Source organism: Panthera tigris, chromosome A1, assembly GCF_018350195.1.
Source record: "Panthera tigris isolate Pti1 chromosome A1, P.tigris_Pti1_mat1.1, whole genome shotgun sequence".
Classification (NCBI taxonomy): Eukaryota; Metazoa; Chordata; class Mammalia; order Carnivora; family Felidae; genus Panthera; species Panthera tigris.
The window spans coordinates 206,536,678-206,552,626 of record NC_056660.1 but is presented as its reverse complement, the minus strand read 5'-3'; the positions used below and the strand labels follow the sequence as shown (position 1 = coordinate 206,552,626).

Below are 15,949 nucleotides of genomic sequence, written 5' to 3'. Positions count from 1 at the left end.
TCTACACCAGCCTGGACCAGTCCACACAGTTGTGTCTTGGTGAGGTCAAACATGGCTGAATAAAGAACAAGGAGAGGCAAAGGGCAGGTGTGAATCAAGGGTTCATTAATAAACGATTTTTATATTGGATGTCAGTAGAAGTTGTTCTGATACAGGTCTTATCCACCAGACTCCCATTAAACTCACAGGAAAAGAATATGTGTAGGCCTAAAAGAGGAGAATAAGGCATTGAAAGCTAGCAGACAATAATTTACTCATGCTCTTGTTTCACAGATTTCCACTTTCTCTTCACCTGACAATCCAGAATATACTAACATTTGCTCACTGTAGACGATATATTTTATACCTTGACTCTAATACATCAACTCAAAGCAGGGGTCAAATAGAAGAATAAACTGATGGTAACACATGAGATTCTGCCATTCCAGTTTATTGAAATGAGTAAATTTATAGCTTTATTTGCATACAGAAAAAAGTGCACAAGAAAATAAGTATGTACAAAACAGTTGTGTGGCTGAGCATCACTTTCAAAATTTTTCTACTTTCAAAAATTCAACTACCTAGAAATAATTGCCTCCAGTTTAGCACATTCAGGTATTTGGACACATAAAATACTATTTTAGGTCTGTGTTTATAATGACTGAGTAGGGAGCCAGATGGAAAATTATGCCATACATAATCAGCTATTACCATTAAAAATAAAACCACAGGGCTTTAGCTTGGACTACTTGGGGCTGATCAATAAAGGTCCATGAGGCCACCATTTGTTTAGATCCTGAGCAGTCATCCTCCTCTTCTACTCAAAGGTAACATTGTATGGTTGATTAACGCCCACAAGAACCTGAGCATTAGGGGTCAAGAGACAACATTTAAAAAACCAACATGAACATAACAAAGTGAAACTCATTTTGGCAAGAACAAATCCTTCAGAACTTGGCTAACAATATGACTGGAAATGAACTGGGAGAGTTTCCAAGGTTATGAGGAGAAAAATACTGCAGACATTAGATTTTCAATGATAACACCAAATACTTGTTTTACAGCTTCTCTCCCCCTTCCCCACCATTTATCTTCCTACTAACTATGAGACTGTGGCTTCAAGAAAGTTTTCCAGTTACTTGACAAAGGTCTAGCATGACCCCAAATAAGCACCTAACATGTTTGGCACAATCACATTGAACTTTGTGATGTGTTACTCTTCAGAATACAGTCCTTCATTGCTGAGTTGAGTTCAGTTTTTCTTCAACATTAACTGCTCTTCTGGAACTTCAGCTCAAGAGGATGGCCTCCTATTCCATAGAAAGGATAAAGGTTGTGTCCATTTGCAGTTCCAGTTACTGGGCTTAGCAATTACTGAGAAGGCAGAGACATTTCAGATCCATGAATCATTAGGTATTTTTACCCCATAAAACTCTGTTGCTTGTGAAAGGGAAGTAATGCCATATGAACCTAGGAGCAAAACTGACTGAAAAAAGAATCACAGGGAAGAGGAAAGGAGAGACAAATAATGCTTTTCCCTCATTTGCAGTATCTAGCAAGAGATTGGAAAACAAGAGCAGTCTTACCCTTGAGAGAAAATAATCTTCAGAAAGAGAAACTATATTTTTAAAAAGGTTCTTAAATGTGTCAGATTCCCAAGTGTCTAGAAGTTGGACTTGCTTCAGATTTACTTTAAAAATTCTCTCTAAATGTTGATATGAAGCAAGACTTAAGAAGGTGCCTTGTTATGCTATAACCTTTAGGTTCTTTGCAGTAAAATAGAACCCCCAAACAACTTGGAACAGTAAGGATTTTAAAATGTATTCAAAACAGTGTCATTTGAGGAGCTGTGATGGCTGCATCTCCCAACCAGAGGGCCCATGGTAGAGTGTTCTAGAAAGTTCTAGAAACACACTAGGCAACTGTTCAAATAGGGAAACTACTTCATTTACATTAAGCTAGAGAATTTAAAGTCTTAATTTATTTAAAGCCATAGATTCAGTTTAGCTTTAATCTAAACAGAAAGTGAAAGACATTTTACAAGTGGAAGAGGCAACAAGAAATAAGGCAACAGCGAATATGTCAAAGCTGGAACAAGAACAGAGGTCAAGGCATCTGGATATTAGCTTTGTCCTTGACTAAGGCCAACCTTTTTGTTCCTCTGGATAGTCAGCATATCAAGTTCCTAGAGAAGTGTAGAGAAGAAAAAACCTGTGGTTAATATCAATGTATTAAATATGAAGTCATCATTTAAAACATCAGTAATAGAAAAAAAATTAAAAAATAAAACATCAGTAATAGGATCTCCTAGGGCTGATGTGAGAGGCTTAAATAAGATAATAAGTGTGGAACCTGTAATAAAGTGATTAATGCAAGTGTTCACTAATATTAACTTTTTTCTCCCATAACTGCTCACCCACCCCAAAACCCAATCTGTAAGTTTAGCAAGTTGACCAAAATAATCCTTCTTTCATGACCTAAGGAAGAAAGGGCCTTCAGGGAGACCTCTAGTCAATTCAGTTTAGTGCAAACGATCCTCCTAGACTCCAGATACAGTTTATTCCTTTCTGTTTGTCCAGGTTTGCCTCCCATGGAGAGGAGGGTGAGAATGAGCTTCTGTTAAGACTTCTAGCCCTTCAGTATCTTGCACTGCTCTATTGGCATTAGAAATCACCAGGCTGCTTGTTAAAATGGACCTTTCCTTAGCACCAGACTCCTTGGGCTGCAGTGGGGCCCAAGAACTTGCCTTTTCAATAATCTCAGCCCGTTCTCTGAAGCAGATTTTATAGAAAAGCACTTTAAGAAACACTGTAATTATAGAAGGTGAGTGAGGGGCAACAATCCAAATTGCAAATAAAGCCAATCTTACTGTCTGTGTCAGATTTAAGATATTTATCTACTTAAAATAATTAAATTCTAGATGGGTCAAGACAGAATTGAGGAGTCCCACCTGGATGGGGAAAGACTAGAAAAAATGGGTTTGGGTTTCTTTCTTTCTTTCTTTCTTTCTTTCTTTCTTTCTTTCTTTCTTTCTTATTTTTATTTATCCCCTACCAGCTATGCCCTCCCTCCTCGAAAATGCAGACAAGCCTTCTTTCCTCCACTAACTTTGATCTTCTAAGATGAGACAAAGTTGCTTCCATTCCTTGTTGATACAGAAAGGGTCATGCTGAGCCAGCAAGGCAGTTAAGGTAGTTACACCTAATAACTTACCTACGATGACGTCCGCTAGTGAGAACAATCAACCAGCAGACTCATCTGCGCCCATGCTGCTTTTGAAGGAGATACAGGCAGCTGTCACCACCTTTGAACTTGATACCCTCAGACTATTTTGGACTAACTTTGAGACCTCTCGCAAAGTAATAAATTGATTTGGAAGGCAGAAAATGTGATCAGCATCTGTTTAGCTGACCTGTTCTGTAGCTTAAAAGGTCCTTCAGATTTCGAACTTTCTATAGGAAATAAAGTAATGCCTTTGCAATCACTTCAGTATGAAGGTTAAAAAAACCAAAACCAAACCAAACAAAAAACAACTAGAAAGGTATTAATGTGTTATATGCAGAATCCGAAGCAGGCTCTGGGCACAGAGCTGTCAGCACAGAGCCCGACACAGGGATCGAACTCATGGACTGTGAGATCATGACCTGAGCTGAAGTTGGACGCTCAACCGACTGAGTCACCCAGGCGCTCCCTTATTGTTTTTTAATGTGTGTAAGAATTCTTTTCTTAAGTGCCCAGCTTATTCATTATTGAATTAGTTAAGCACAGATTTACATGTCTATTCCTTCTAAGTTACAGAGATTTAAGCTGGTACCAATTCTAAAATTAAAATTTCACCCTCATCCCCTGTGCCATGCTTTCTTACCAAACTTAAGCTTAATAAGATCTTCTACTTACAGAAGTTAGGCAAAAGGATTTCCAAAAGGATCCCTATATACATCAGGAGATGTGGGTTGAGAAGCCATCTATGAAGATAAAACCATTCAGTCAATAGGGTTTAATTACAGTTATGAAGGAAAAAAAAAAAAACCCTGCAATTAAGATTTCTCAAATTCCTTTAAAAATCACTTGGGTCCCAGAAAAATGAGATATCATATTGGTCTACAATGATTTGTGTTTGCCTGATCGTAACTGGTGACGCATATTTATTATTTATACCGATGTTAAAGTTGAGATGAATTATGTCTGCCTCTCCCAAATGAGAGGTACTGTTGTTATGAGATAAAAATTGTGGGTGGGAAATCAGGAACTTAAATCTTTGAAAGATTTTTAAAGATAGTATTATTTTGCTCAATTTTCTCCCACAGTGCTTTTATGAGCCAGGCTAAGTGAGATACAAAAGACATTTTCTATATGATACTCATTTCTCAAGCTCAGGATAGTAGCCCCTGGAAACATAATCTCTCCCCAGTTTGAGTCGATGTTTTCACTGTGATGGTTCTCAATGGCAAAGCTTATTTAAATATCCTTTACCATCAAAGAGTTATCATTCAAACAAGGTTAATTCACAACACAGTAGCTCTAGGTGGCACGTACTTTGGAGCAACAGCTTCTAGTAGATACTTACAGAGGCTTGTGATGAACTGAAAGAATCTTTAGAGAAAGGGTTCTCAAATGCATTGTCAGCAGATTTGGTAACTGGCAGGGAACCCTGTCTGGGAACTGGCTTTGGTGGTTCTAGAAGGGAAAAAATGCCAAGTAGTCAGTAGAAAATCTCTCCCCAAATATAGGCAAAAGTCCCCCAGTCAGGCTTATCTCAGAAATTAAACTTCCATACTTTTGAAATTTACATCATGACACAAAAATCACCACCAAATACTAGGACTCCCAGTGATTATTACAGGCAAATTCATCACAAGGGGAGGCTGTGCGTATTTACCTGAAGTGGAAGAGATTCAGAATTCCCTCACTTAAGGCCGTGTAGTATGGCTGAGGTTCTGTTTTACAGCCTTCCAGGTACCACAACCCACTGAATTTCAATAGTTCTTGGCAGCCCTTTTAGGGATTGTCACAAGAGGGCAGCATTGGGCCAGCCCTTAGAAAGAGCCAAGGTAAACAGTTCGTTCCATAAGTAACTAACTGGTCAAGTTGTCTCCATAACCACTGATTACCAAAGAAAGCGAGCCTAAGGCTCTTGGTGGGTGGAGGAAGTTTCTTCTAAGGGACTCTGCGGACCCATATGACAGTGGAAATACTTGTTGGTACAGTAGGCAGAGCAGTGGGTAGCTTACCATTGATCTTTTTCAACAGTTGATTAGCATCAAAGTCATCATGGTCTGCATTCTCCTGAGGAATGCCAACTTTGCTGTTGAAATAACTGGAGAAGGCACTTGAAGTCCCAGAGGAAGTCTGCTCTCCCTTCCTTGCAGGCACAGCAGGTGGCTGCCGAAGTTGAAAGTCCTTGAACATTTCTTTCACCTCTTTCACTTCTTTATCCCCAAGTGGGTCCAAGGCAGTGAAGGCATCACTGGAGATGTCCTTTGGAGGGCCAGTTCTGGGAGGTGGTTGAGGAGGAGTGACCAGGAGAGAGGAGAGCATAGGAGGGGGCTGGGAAGACATAGCAGAAGTTGGAAAAATATTGCTCTGGAAAGGGTTCCCCAAAGAGCTTGTTGATGACCAAGTATTGGGTGCCACAGAGGCTGACGGGCCCCAAACAACAGGGCCTGGAGGGGAAGTTGAAGCTGCAAAGGATGACGGCTGATTCCAACTTGGAACACCTGGGCTTGTGGTAAAAACAACTGGCTGACTGAATCCTGAAGGCTGACCACTCATCATGGCTCCCGGGACCACTGACGCGGACTGATTGAAGACTAAAGATGTTGGGTTCCATGGTCCTGCCTGAGGGGGACTAACTGGTATACCACCTGAAGAAAGCAAGAGAAAGGACTTATTAGGACACAAGCTTGAAGACAATTCTTGAGTTTCAGAAAGCACAACTCTCTGGGGGGGCATTTACAGGGCATCTACATGGTAAACACCTTCCTTAAGCCTTAAAGCTGACATGGAAATAAAGGCCCCAAGAGATTAGATTACTCTAAAGATTAAGTAGCTAATGCAAGATAGCTGGCATTCAAATGTTGGTTGCATTTTGAAGCCCTTTCTTTCTACCACAGCTTTTTAAACTTTTCTCATTATAAGAGGAATACAATCCATAAGGACCTAGTCATGAAAAAATGAGTGCTTATCATACTGATACATTTCAAACAGCTAGGACACAGCCTGTCAATAGCATGAATGTATTTGTTGAGTGAATACATTTATATAAACAAACCATGCTGATTATGAACTAGTTAATTAAGATAATCCATTGGGTACTCTGAGTCATTGACTTGATCTTTTCATTTGGCAGTTGGCTCACGTCTGGAGTCTTATGGAAACCAGCTATCATGCATGTATATTAGGCCTCAACATGCTTGCATCCTGAAGAAACCATTTCAGTTTCTTTGCTTTTAAATGCTGCCAAGGTTGACATAGCCATATAAAAGGATGATAAAATCTGGCTGATGCCAAGATAGTTTAAGACTTTTATATATATAAATGTGGAGGAAAGGCTGGTTATCCTGGGAGAGCTGTTTCAAATAAAAGTGCTTCCTGCCATGTGTCACTCACTAAACCTTGCCAGAAGTCAGAACAGAATACTTCAAAGAATGAGGGAGGGAGAGAAGACAACATGAAGCGAAGCAAAACAAAACAAAACAAAACAAAACAAAAACAAACAAAAATATCCCCCCCCCCAAGACAAAAAAACTATACCTTCTGAGGTAACTAATTGCCTGTGTCCAGGCATCTAATCTTTGTGGGGGGGAATGACTCCTTCTCTAGTGTCTTTGCCATGCGGATTAAGAACTGGTGAAATTGTTAAAATACAGGTCTCTCCAATATCTTCTCCCTCTACTTGAGAAACAAACTGCCACCACAAACAAAAAATCTAAATTCAGCCTCATACCATTCTACGAATGATGCACTGCTCTCAAAATCTACTTGCTTTGAGCTTTGGAGTAGAGTGTTCTTTAGTTATGAAAATTTTCTGACTAAACTAAGAAAGGGCCTCCAAACTCCTAACTTGGGTTAGGAATGTTTTTGTTTCCAGAGTGAGAAATATTTTAAAAATGATGTTCAGGGGCTGATGTAGCAAGCAAGATATTCTATCTTGAATTTTCTTAGTATTGGAGATTAACGTTATTTGACTCAACTGTATCATCATGAGTGCTAGTCATCTGGCCATGACGTTGTGTGATGTGCTCATGGACAGTGGTAGGTTTCAGAAAAGGTCATCTAGCTAAATTAACATGCTTATTTTTTGAGGTTAGGGAACTGGGTACAAGAATATTCATTATTAAAATTGGGAAGCTCACAGTCTGTAACAATATCCTGGTAACCCAGGAATACCAGCTCCAAATCCATCACCCTATTTTCCTGTTCTGCCTCCTTGGCATCGAGGGACAGGACTACTTTTTTTAGTGGAAATTAATTCAAATACTCATTTTGTGGCTACAGAAATCAGACTTCATGTACACTAAAGAACATATGTATTTTTTTTCACAACTAATCAAGGGAAAAGTCCTTTTGCATTCCATAATATGGGGTTCTAAAAGTGGGTTGGGTTTGAGTGAAGTTATGGCTAGCATTTTAAGGCAAATTTATTTAAATTTTATTAACCAAAGCCAGAGTCGCTCATTAATAATTTACGTCAACTGAATGTGCAAAGTGGGTAGAATTTTATCATCTTCATGTCTGGATGACTTTTGCCTTTAGTAAAATGTATGGCTTTAGTCATAGATGCTGTTAGTGGGAGTGGTGGTGGTTAAAGAGACAAATATTGTATTTGCCAGGAATTAAAGGCTTTCCCAGTATATGCAAATGTCAGCCTTCATTCCCATCTAGGAGATCCCATGCACCGTGTTTCCAAGACACCCAAGGCTCTGCTGGAGAAAGTAGAGGCAAGAGGTAAGGAAAAAGAGAGTGTGAGTGTAAGAAGTTAATTTTATTACCTTCTGGTGCTAGATTAAAACACAGGGTAGCTAGCCAAATCTGAAGGCTCAGCTTTCTACATTACCCTCTCCCCACCCCCAGTTCTCCAGAAGAGACAGTCCCCCAGCTGGGTCTAGCGGAAGCCAGACCTACAACCTTCCATGGTTTGGCTGAGGATCCCTGCTAGTGGACAGGGGCTATACTGTAGAGCTCAGTTTGAGTCCCATGTCCAAACTTGGAAGAATCATCAGTATTCTGCAGTTGTATACCCCAAGGCCTCAACAGGGGCACCTAGCCAAAAAGCTTCACTTCGTCTGAATAAATTAACAGTTATAGGGTCCAGCTGTATTTTCGAGCTGACTTGTTAAATATTGGCTGTAAAAATTCTTCAGGGCACTGATATTAGACTGCAGAGCTCTGTGATGTGATCTAGTCGCAGGCAGTGCACGCAAGCTCTCAACGTTTCTACAAGGAAAAGCACCTTCCAGCTCCACTTGGGGGACAGGGAAAGGAGCGACGCAAAAAAGGGGAAGCCCCCAAGACACATGAAGTTTTTAGAGAGAGTCTTGATGGTGTAAATACAATCAGAGACCTGAAATAAGTTGGTTTCTCACACTCACATTGATTTCAGCCACTCAGCAGTTGGGTAACACCCCAGTCTTGTCACCATACTCCAGATATGATTAAACAGATTTAATATGACAAAATGGACATATTTTCCTTTGCAGGAAAGCAGCAGGGGAAACAAGCAAACAAACAAACAAATAAACAAAGGGTCCTGATAACTGACTCTGTAGGAGGCAGAGAAAACCAAGAGCCCTGGTCAAATATTACAAAATGGGGAAGAGAGTCCCTCTTCATCCATAGTTCCCCAAACCCCTCCCAAGACAGAGAGTCTGTTTGGAGCTTATGGAGGTGCCAAGAAGCAGAAAATCAAAGAGAATTCCCAGCAGGACAGCAAGGACTATTGTCAGGGTTTCTGAAGACTACCACGGAGGCAGAAAAGAACTGGAGGCTGTGGGCAAAGAACAGCAGCGCCAGTCCTCAGCCAAGTGGCCTTCCCCAGTGTCTTGCTTCAGAGTGGCTCAGTGGCTCACGTGAGCTGAAGACACATTTATGAACGAGCCCCAGCACATCCTGGGTATCTGATAACATCCCATCTCTTCCTTTATCTCTGTGTTCTCCTCAACTTCAGGTTTCTGGCACTTGTCTTCCAACTCTACTAAGACACTCAGTGGGCCAAAATATGGACAAGGAACAGCTAAGGCTGAAGTATTCAGAGACTGCTCAGAATATATGCCTGTCTCATACACACTGTATGTCCAGAACAGAGCTGGGCTGAGAACCTAAGACTTTCATTCTATGACTTACACTTGCATTGGACTTAACTTCTATCCCTCTCAGGGGAAGGATAGGATACGATATCCTATCCAAGAAGCGTATCAACTTAATAGGAGATAGGGCTTTGATCTAGTAAACTAATCACCAGTTTTGCCAATGCAGATCACAGATAAGACTCTCCCAACTCCACCCCGTTTCTCCAATGAAGCTGGTCTGAGCTCCAGAATCCCTTACAGTTGTCTTCTGTAATCCATTGCCACTTGGCTCAGGTAAGTGCGATATTGATCATGGATTTCTTCTCACATGCCAACTCCAGGAGCCAAACTTCAGTTACAAGTCAAGAGTACCAAATGAGGGTGGGGTGTACAGAAGTAAAAGTGGGAGAAAGTCACCCCAGGATGCTCAGCTCTTATGTCCCTGGCACCTCAATGGATCTGAAGTACCTTCCTCCTTTGCCTTATAATCTTATGAGTGAAAGCAACAGAAAATCTAACTCGATCTTTGGCACCTACCTAGACCTGCAAGGGGTCCCACTGGGGTAGAAGCATTTGTTTTGAAGAGATCCAGAGGGTTGGTCTGTAGGGTTGCAGACTGTCCTGTAGGTGATGTCTGGCCGGGAGGTTCGGAGACAGGAGGGGTAAAGATGTCTGATGCAAGCAAGTCTTTTGCTGGAGACTGATAGGGCGAGAGGGAGATACGAGAGTTACTCAGTAACAGTTGAAAGTCAGCTTTATTCCGTCTCTTATTCTGTTACCTCAAATTTGGGAACCACACAAAGAAAAGCTTTTCCGCTTACTGATAAACTACAAAAAGCCAACCCTTCCCCCCCTCCTCCTCCCCGCTCCCCCAGCCCCCCAAAAAAGACAGATCCCTGCAGTGGACAGAATATTGGGTCTTGGTAACTGATGTAAAGAGGACTGTCAAGGTGAAATCTATTTTACTCATTTACACATTCGTATCTGTCTGGTCTCCTTGTCAGCTAAAAGCTTAAAGCTGGGAAGGCAAGGACAACTATAAATAAATAAGTAACCCACATTTTTTTGATTATTCTACTGGATTTAAATAAGTCTGCATAAAGATGATACTGCAGTCCAACTATGAGGCCAGCCTGCACATTCTAGTGAGATTTTTAAAAAGATCCTTACAGAAACCATTTTAAATTGCTTTTGAATGAAGTGATCATAGTAAATATATAAATCTCTCTTAAAACAATGGATTATTCAGTCAGCATTGAATAGAGGAGGCAAACTCCAGAATTTTCCACCACCACCTTGGATATTAATGCAACATGAGGGGTGGGGGGGGGGGTGTTAGTGTAGGTAAGGTACACAAGGAATCACAAGAACCCTTGCCCTCCCCTTCCAGAACGTGACGATCAAACTTACCAGAGGTACAGAAGCATAGCAGCATTAAAAATGGAAAAACTTGTGTTTAGTTAATAATAAGTGACAAGACATGCAAACAGCAAGCAGGGCGTGAAAACACTGGTGAGCTCAGAAAGGGTGGCGACTGGAGGAAGGTATTCCTGGAGAAAGATGTGCCTTATCCCACCGTCTATTTTACAGCCACACAGGAAACTACAATAGCAGCAGGAAAGAGAGATTGCATCACACCACCCTTTGGTACCGAACATGCATTCTGCCAATGGATATGTGGAGAAGACAATTCACCTTAGCAGTCCTTCTGCCTCGTCCTGGTTTGGTACTTTGTGGAGGTGGGATAATGGCTATGGAGTCATGTGGTGAGGACTGGACAGAGCTTTCCAAGTCCTGCTTTACGCCATTCGGTACGGACAGTCCTTTGGGAGGGCTTCCCACAAAAGGGTTCGGGGAGGATTTGACATGGAAGCCGTTCTGTTCTCTTTCAGATACCCCATTTTGAGTTCTCACTGCTGGCTGTGTTTGCGTACTTGAAAAGGGCCACGGGCCTGCCTGAGCTTCCTGTTTGCCAGTCCGGTTAGAGATTTGGTCAAACTGCTGACCAAAGTAATCAACATCCCCATTCAGGGGCCCGTTACTCAGTGGAGGAGACAAACTACTCAAATTCTCTTTCTTCTGATCTGAAGATTTGAGAGAATCGAACGAAGAGGGTGTCGATTGGTCTGGCTGTGCAAAAGGATCGTCACGGAAAGGATCAGGATTAGGGGTGGGAAAGAAGTTGAGATTGGCAGAAAAGGCATTTTCAGGCAAGAAAGCTGCCTGAGGCTTTGGTCGAGGAAGAGAGCAGGAGGTAATGCCATTTGTTAAGAATGGATTTTCTCTTAAAGAATTCTGATTGGTGTCGATTTCAGAGTTTAGATCCACTAACAGGATATCTTTGCTTTCCTATCACATTTGGGAAGAAAAAAAAAAAAAGAGAAAAGAAAGTGTTAGTCCATGTCGTGACTTCAAATGAGAAAGCTACCTAAGATGATCAGGACTATCAAAACTCCCATTAAAGTTTTGTCTTGACAGACAGATTGACCATTTTCTCCTCCCATCACCTCCCTGAGTGCATTCTTTACTAGTGGTGAAAAGGTCCTCCCTGGCCCTCCCTGCCCCTTGACTTTTTATTTAGGTCTCAATTTTGCTGGCCCTTCATTAAGTGAAATTATATTGTTGTTTGCTCTAGTCATGTGTCTCTTACCCTTACAGACTGGCTGAGTTCATGATCAGCATTGTTCCAATTCCTGCCTTTGCAAGTCTTAAAGGGAACCGATTGCAAGTCACTCTAAGCAATTATCTGAGTACATTGAGCTTGAAAGTAAGACAAGACCTCTGACACCTAACTCTGCTTCCCCACCTGATGCACGGTCCCATCCCGTCCCATGTGTCTACCCTTAGAGTCATGTAACAGTCTCTCTCTAAATGACCAAATTCATTGCCTAATATTTTATAGTTTCGGTTGTAATAAAATTTAAGGTCAAATATATTTCCCTATAATTGGTCTTTCCTCTAGGGGGCAAAAACAGATTTTCCCATCACATCACACGGTATGGCAGGTATGCCTCTTTAAATATGTAAGGATCCTTTTGAAGGTGCTAGTCAAGCTGGATCTCTCATTCTCATCATCCTAATCTCTGGACACATCCTTTTGTCTGTGTCCTTCTAGAAAGAAGAAAGTGTTACTCAACTACTGATATATAACAACATATCACAGTAACCTCTCGCATTTGTGCATTTTTTTTTATAATACAGCCTAGAGTTGCCCAGGTTGTGACAGTAATCTCATCTATTTGGTGAATAAATTCAACTAATCTTTAATTTATGTACAATCTAATCTTTACTTCATGTATAGGATGGAATTTGGGCTTAGAGTTAATTTGAAAAACATACCAAATACCTAACTCTACAAATTACATTCCCTCTCTATCGTTTTTCTGGTATATTAGTTACTCGTGTTCCCAACTGTTAGATAAGATATGCTTTTTAACATAAAATCAGCGAGTTTGAAAAATCTGACATGTCTTTATTCAGGTCAGTGACATAACTAATTAAGGTTCACCCTGGGATAGGACTGTCAAACTGACACACCTTCTTCTGACCAACTTTGATCCATTAACTACTCATCTATGCTAGCTGCGGAAGAATATAAACAATAAACAATGCCTAGCTGAGATGGAAGTTAGAGGTCCAGCATCACCCTGATGCTGGATATTTTTGATCACTGGGACAAAAACAACTTAAAGGGAATATGAAATTCTCAAATTAGTAAATAAAAATAGGCCTCCCTGGCTTTAAAAGAACATATTTTTAGAAAGTCTAGGTCCTCAGTCAGACCTAATTGGTAATCTATTTTTTGGCTTCCTTTACTGTTAGGTATAAAAACACTATTTTTCAAAGCCAGTTTTTCTCCATAACCATAAGAATTTGTCAGAAGAAAGAGCTTGTAATTAAAAAAAAATTTTTTTAAATCAAAGAAATGAATTGGAAGATCTCTTAATGTAGGGATCCGTAACAATCAAGAGAGGACAAAACATATTGCAAAAGTTTGTGATTTCAATATTTATTCATTTATGATGAGCCACCTCTGGGTTAGAACAGTTGGGTGTTCACAGCTGGTAGGGTTCTCCTTTTCAAATACTTCTGAAGAAGTTCTTAGGACACCAAACAGGAGCCACAATGTTAGACTTCTGAATAGTCACCCTATAAGTAAAATGTATAAGGCTCTCCTCAGGTTGGGTTTGTTGTTAACCCAGGATTAAGAGTCTAGTTCATAGGCCACAGTGGAATGATGTAAGACTCCTCATCCACCTCCTAGGTCAGAACCTCATTAGTTCTTTGTTGCATTGTCAACATTGCAACCACTGGGTCATCATCTGAGCACCTGAGAAACAAGCACTGGTAACATGAACGTGAAATGCAATCAATCCCTGCTCTTATGGGGCTTCAGTAAGAGGAGAATGCAGGAAATCAAAAAGGTCTCTGTACAAAGGCAACGTCTTCTATACTGAGTTCCACAGCCTAGCTTTCTCCAAGTAGCTAATCTCTCCCAACCATTCCAGTCTGCCTAATCCTGGACTTCTCTGCCCAAAGCTTTCAGTGGCTTCTTTCTATCCCCTATGTTAAAATAACTTCATTAGCTAGCCTTTCAAAATGACCTACAATAGGACCCAGTTTACTTTTAGCTTAACTACTCTCTATTTTCCTACACACTTCAAAGACCCAATTCAAGTTCAGATTCTTTACAAAACCTTTTTTCATTGATCTATTTCATCATCACCTGTGCCCACCCATGGCATCTTATGTATGCAAGACACTGTGCTTTGTGCCGATTCCATCCCTCTACCAAACTTAACCTCCTTCAGGGTGGGTCCTACCTTATGCTCTTCTCATAATAACAGTTTTGAATGGTTATTTTTAAAGTTTGAGAGCATGTCATTTTGTTTTTTCTTCTTTTTCTTTTAAGTGACAGTATGGAAGAATATCGTTCAGTTAATTGCCAATAAAAATATGTTCTAAGGGATCCCACTTAGTTTGCAACATGAGTCTCATTTGCAATGCATAAAACTATCCTGTATAAAATGTTGGGGGTGGAGCAAATGGGTCAGGGAACCACTAATAAAGTCCAAGTAATTTAGATTTCTTCTCTTCATCTCTTCCAGAGAAACTGTTGTAAGATTATGAACATTTTTAAACATTCTGGTTTTATCAAATAGAGATAAATCTATTTTGTGACCTAGGAATATGGAGTCAATATGTAAGACCATGTTGGCAAAATCCAATCGGCACATAATTAGTTCTGTTAGCATTCTCTTTCTTAATCAGATATCATCTGCTTTCATGATATTTATCACTTTAATTTATTGTTAGTTTATCTAAATCTTCCATGTTATTTCTTTAAACCAAAAACTCTTTGAAGGCATTAAGTATAATATAAATAAAACTCAGGATTAATCATGTTGTTTTTCATTTCCTTTTTCAGAACTTTCTAGAAGTCTACTGAAGCAGATTAAATAGTCATTGCTTCCTTGCCTATCCCACTGGAATTCTACTTCATAGCCTGAGTGCTTAGATCTCTGTCAACGTACTTGTTTGAATGTCCATTACACTTGGAAAGTAGATCATTCAGATATCAATTTACTTTGGAAAGGGGCTACAATAGAAGAGGGGGCGAAGTTGTGTAGGAATCAAAAGGACCTCAGAGCTATGATGGACATTTCAGGATCATCTAATCTTGTATTTCAAAAAGTTTGTGAAGAGTAAAGTCTCCACAGACAAGTGAATTAGAACTCACTGCTGAAAAGAACATTAAACAGGATTCTTCTCTATTGGAGGCTTTGTACGTCTTCATTAAAATGCTGGTTTGCACTGTGCATGTCACAGGGTTGGGGACAGAAGAGAGACCATGCAGCCCTGGCTGCTTTCATCTCAGTGGGCCTGGCCATTTTATGTGAAAGTTCAGGGCTGGCATTCCCGGAGATATTCTGGCAAGTGAGACTTACCCAGTCCTTGATCTGCTGCTGCTTTAATTCCTATGACCTTTTTGGTCATGTAGACTTGCTTGGTAATTCCCTGATGTAACAGACTCCTAGACAGACATTCTTCTCATTATTCTAGACCGATGTGCTTTTTGTCTGGTTACTGCCTCATCATCTTTTACATTCAAGTCCAGAAACTCATTTACTCTGAGGCATTATATGAACCTCTAAACTAGATAAATACCCTCTGATTAACATCAACTAATAGGCTTTGTGATTAGTTTTAATGTTGGGCTCCCCACTTGACAGTAAACTCCATGATCTCATTGACATTGTACATCTCACTCATTTCTGTGCCCTGCAAATCTCAGGTACTCAAGAAACTGTCAAAACAAAATAATAGTTGTAAGAAGTGATCCAAAATTTCATGGGTAGTTTAACTTGAGGACTGTTTTGGAAGATGTGAGGTTGGTGTTTAGGCCTTGAATCTGGACCTCTTTCTTGGGCAAGTGAGTTTTTCCTGCATCACCCTTTCCTTATCTCTAAAGGAAAATAGTGCTCCATTCTCACGTAGTTGTCACGGATAGGGCGACATTAAGAAGGCTTGATACACTATAGCGTCCCGCACAGAATGAACAACGTTTTTAAACAAAAACAGGCCTTGGTTAAACGTAACTGAACATCTTATTTGTTTTAAGACTTACTTCACACCAAGCTTATGCCGCTAAATCACAATAGAAAGAATAGAAAAAAATTGAA

At 40.3% G+C, this 15,949-nt stretch overlaps 1 protein-coding gene across 5 annotated transcripts in view; it reads right to left on the bottom strand.

Moving 5' to 3' along the window:
* Positions 1-414: 414 nt before the first annotated feature.
* The window catches only part of DAB2 (DAB adaptor protein 2), a 69,546-nt gene continuing 54,011 nt past the window's right edge, over positions 415-15,949 (bottom strand). For 4 of the 5 annotated variants that reach the window (XM_015543504.2, XM_042996107.1, XM_042996127.1 and 1 more), the window contains 6 exons: positions 10,962-11,615; positions 9,804-9,966; positions 5,211-5,843; positions 4,547-4,656; positions 3,877-3,944; positions 415-2,164 (listed from right to left, as the gene is read on the bottom strand). In XM_015543504.2, coding sequence (XP_015398990.2) covers positions 3,882-3,944; positions 4,547-4,656; positions 5,211-5,843; positions 9,804-9,966; positions 10,962-11,615 — 1,623 coding nt within the window. In that variant the 3' untranslated portion in view covers positions 415-2,164; positions 3,877-3,881. The remainder of the gene's footprint in view (positions 2,165-3,876; positions 3,945-4,546; positions 4,657-5,210; positions 5,844-9,803; positions 9,967-10,961; positions 11,616-15,949) is intronic. The other variant, XM_042996132.1, reaches the window with a different exon arrangement.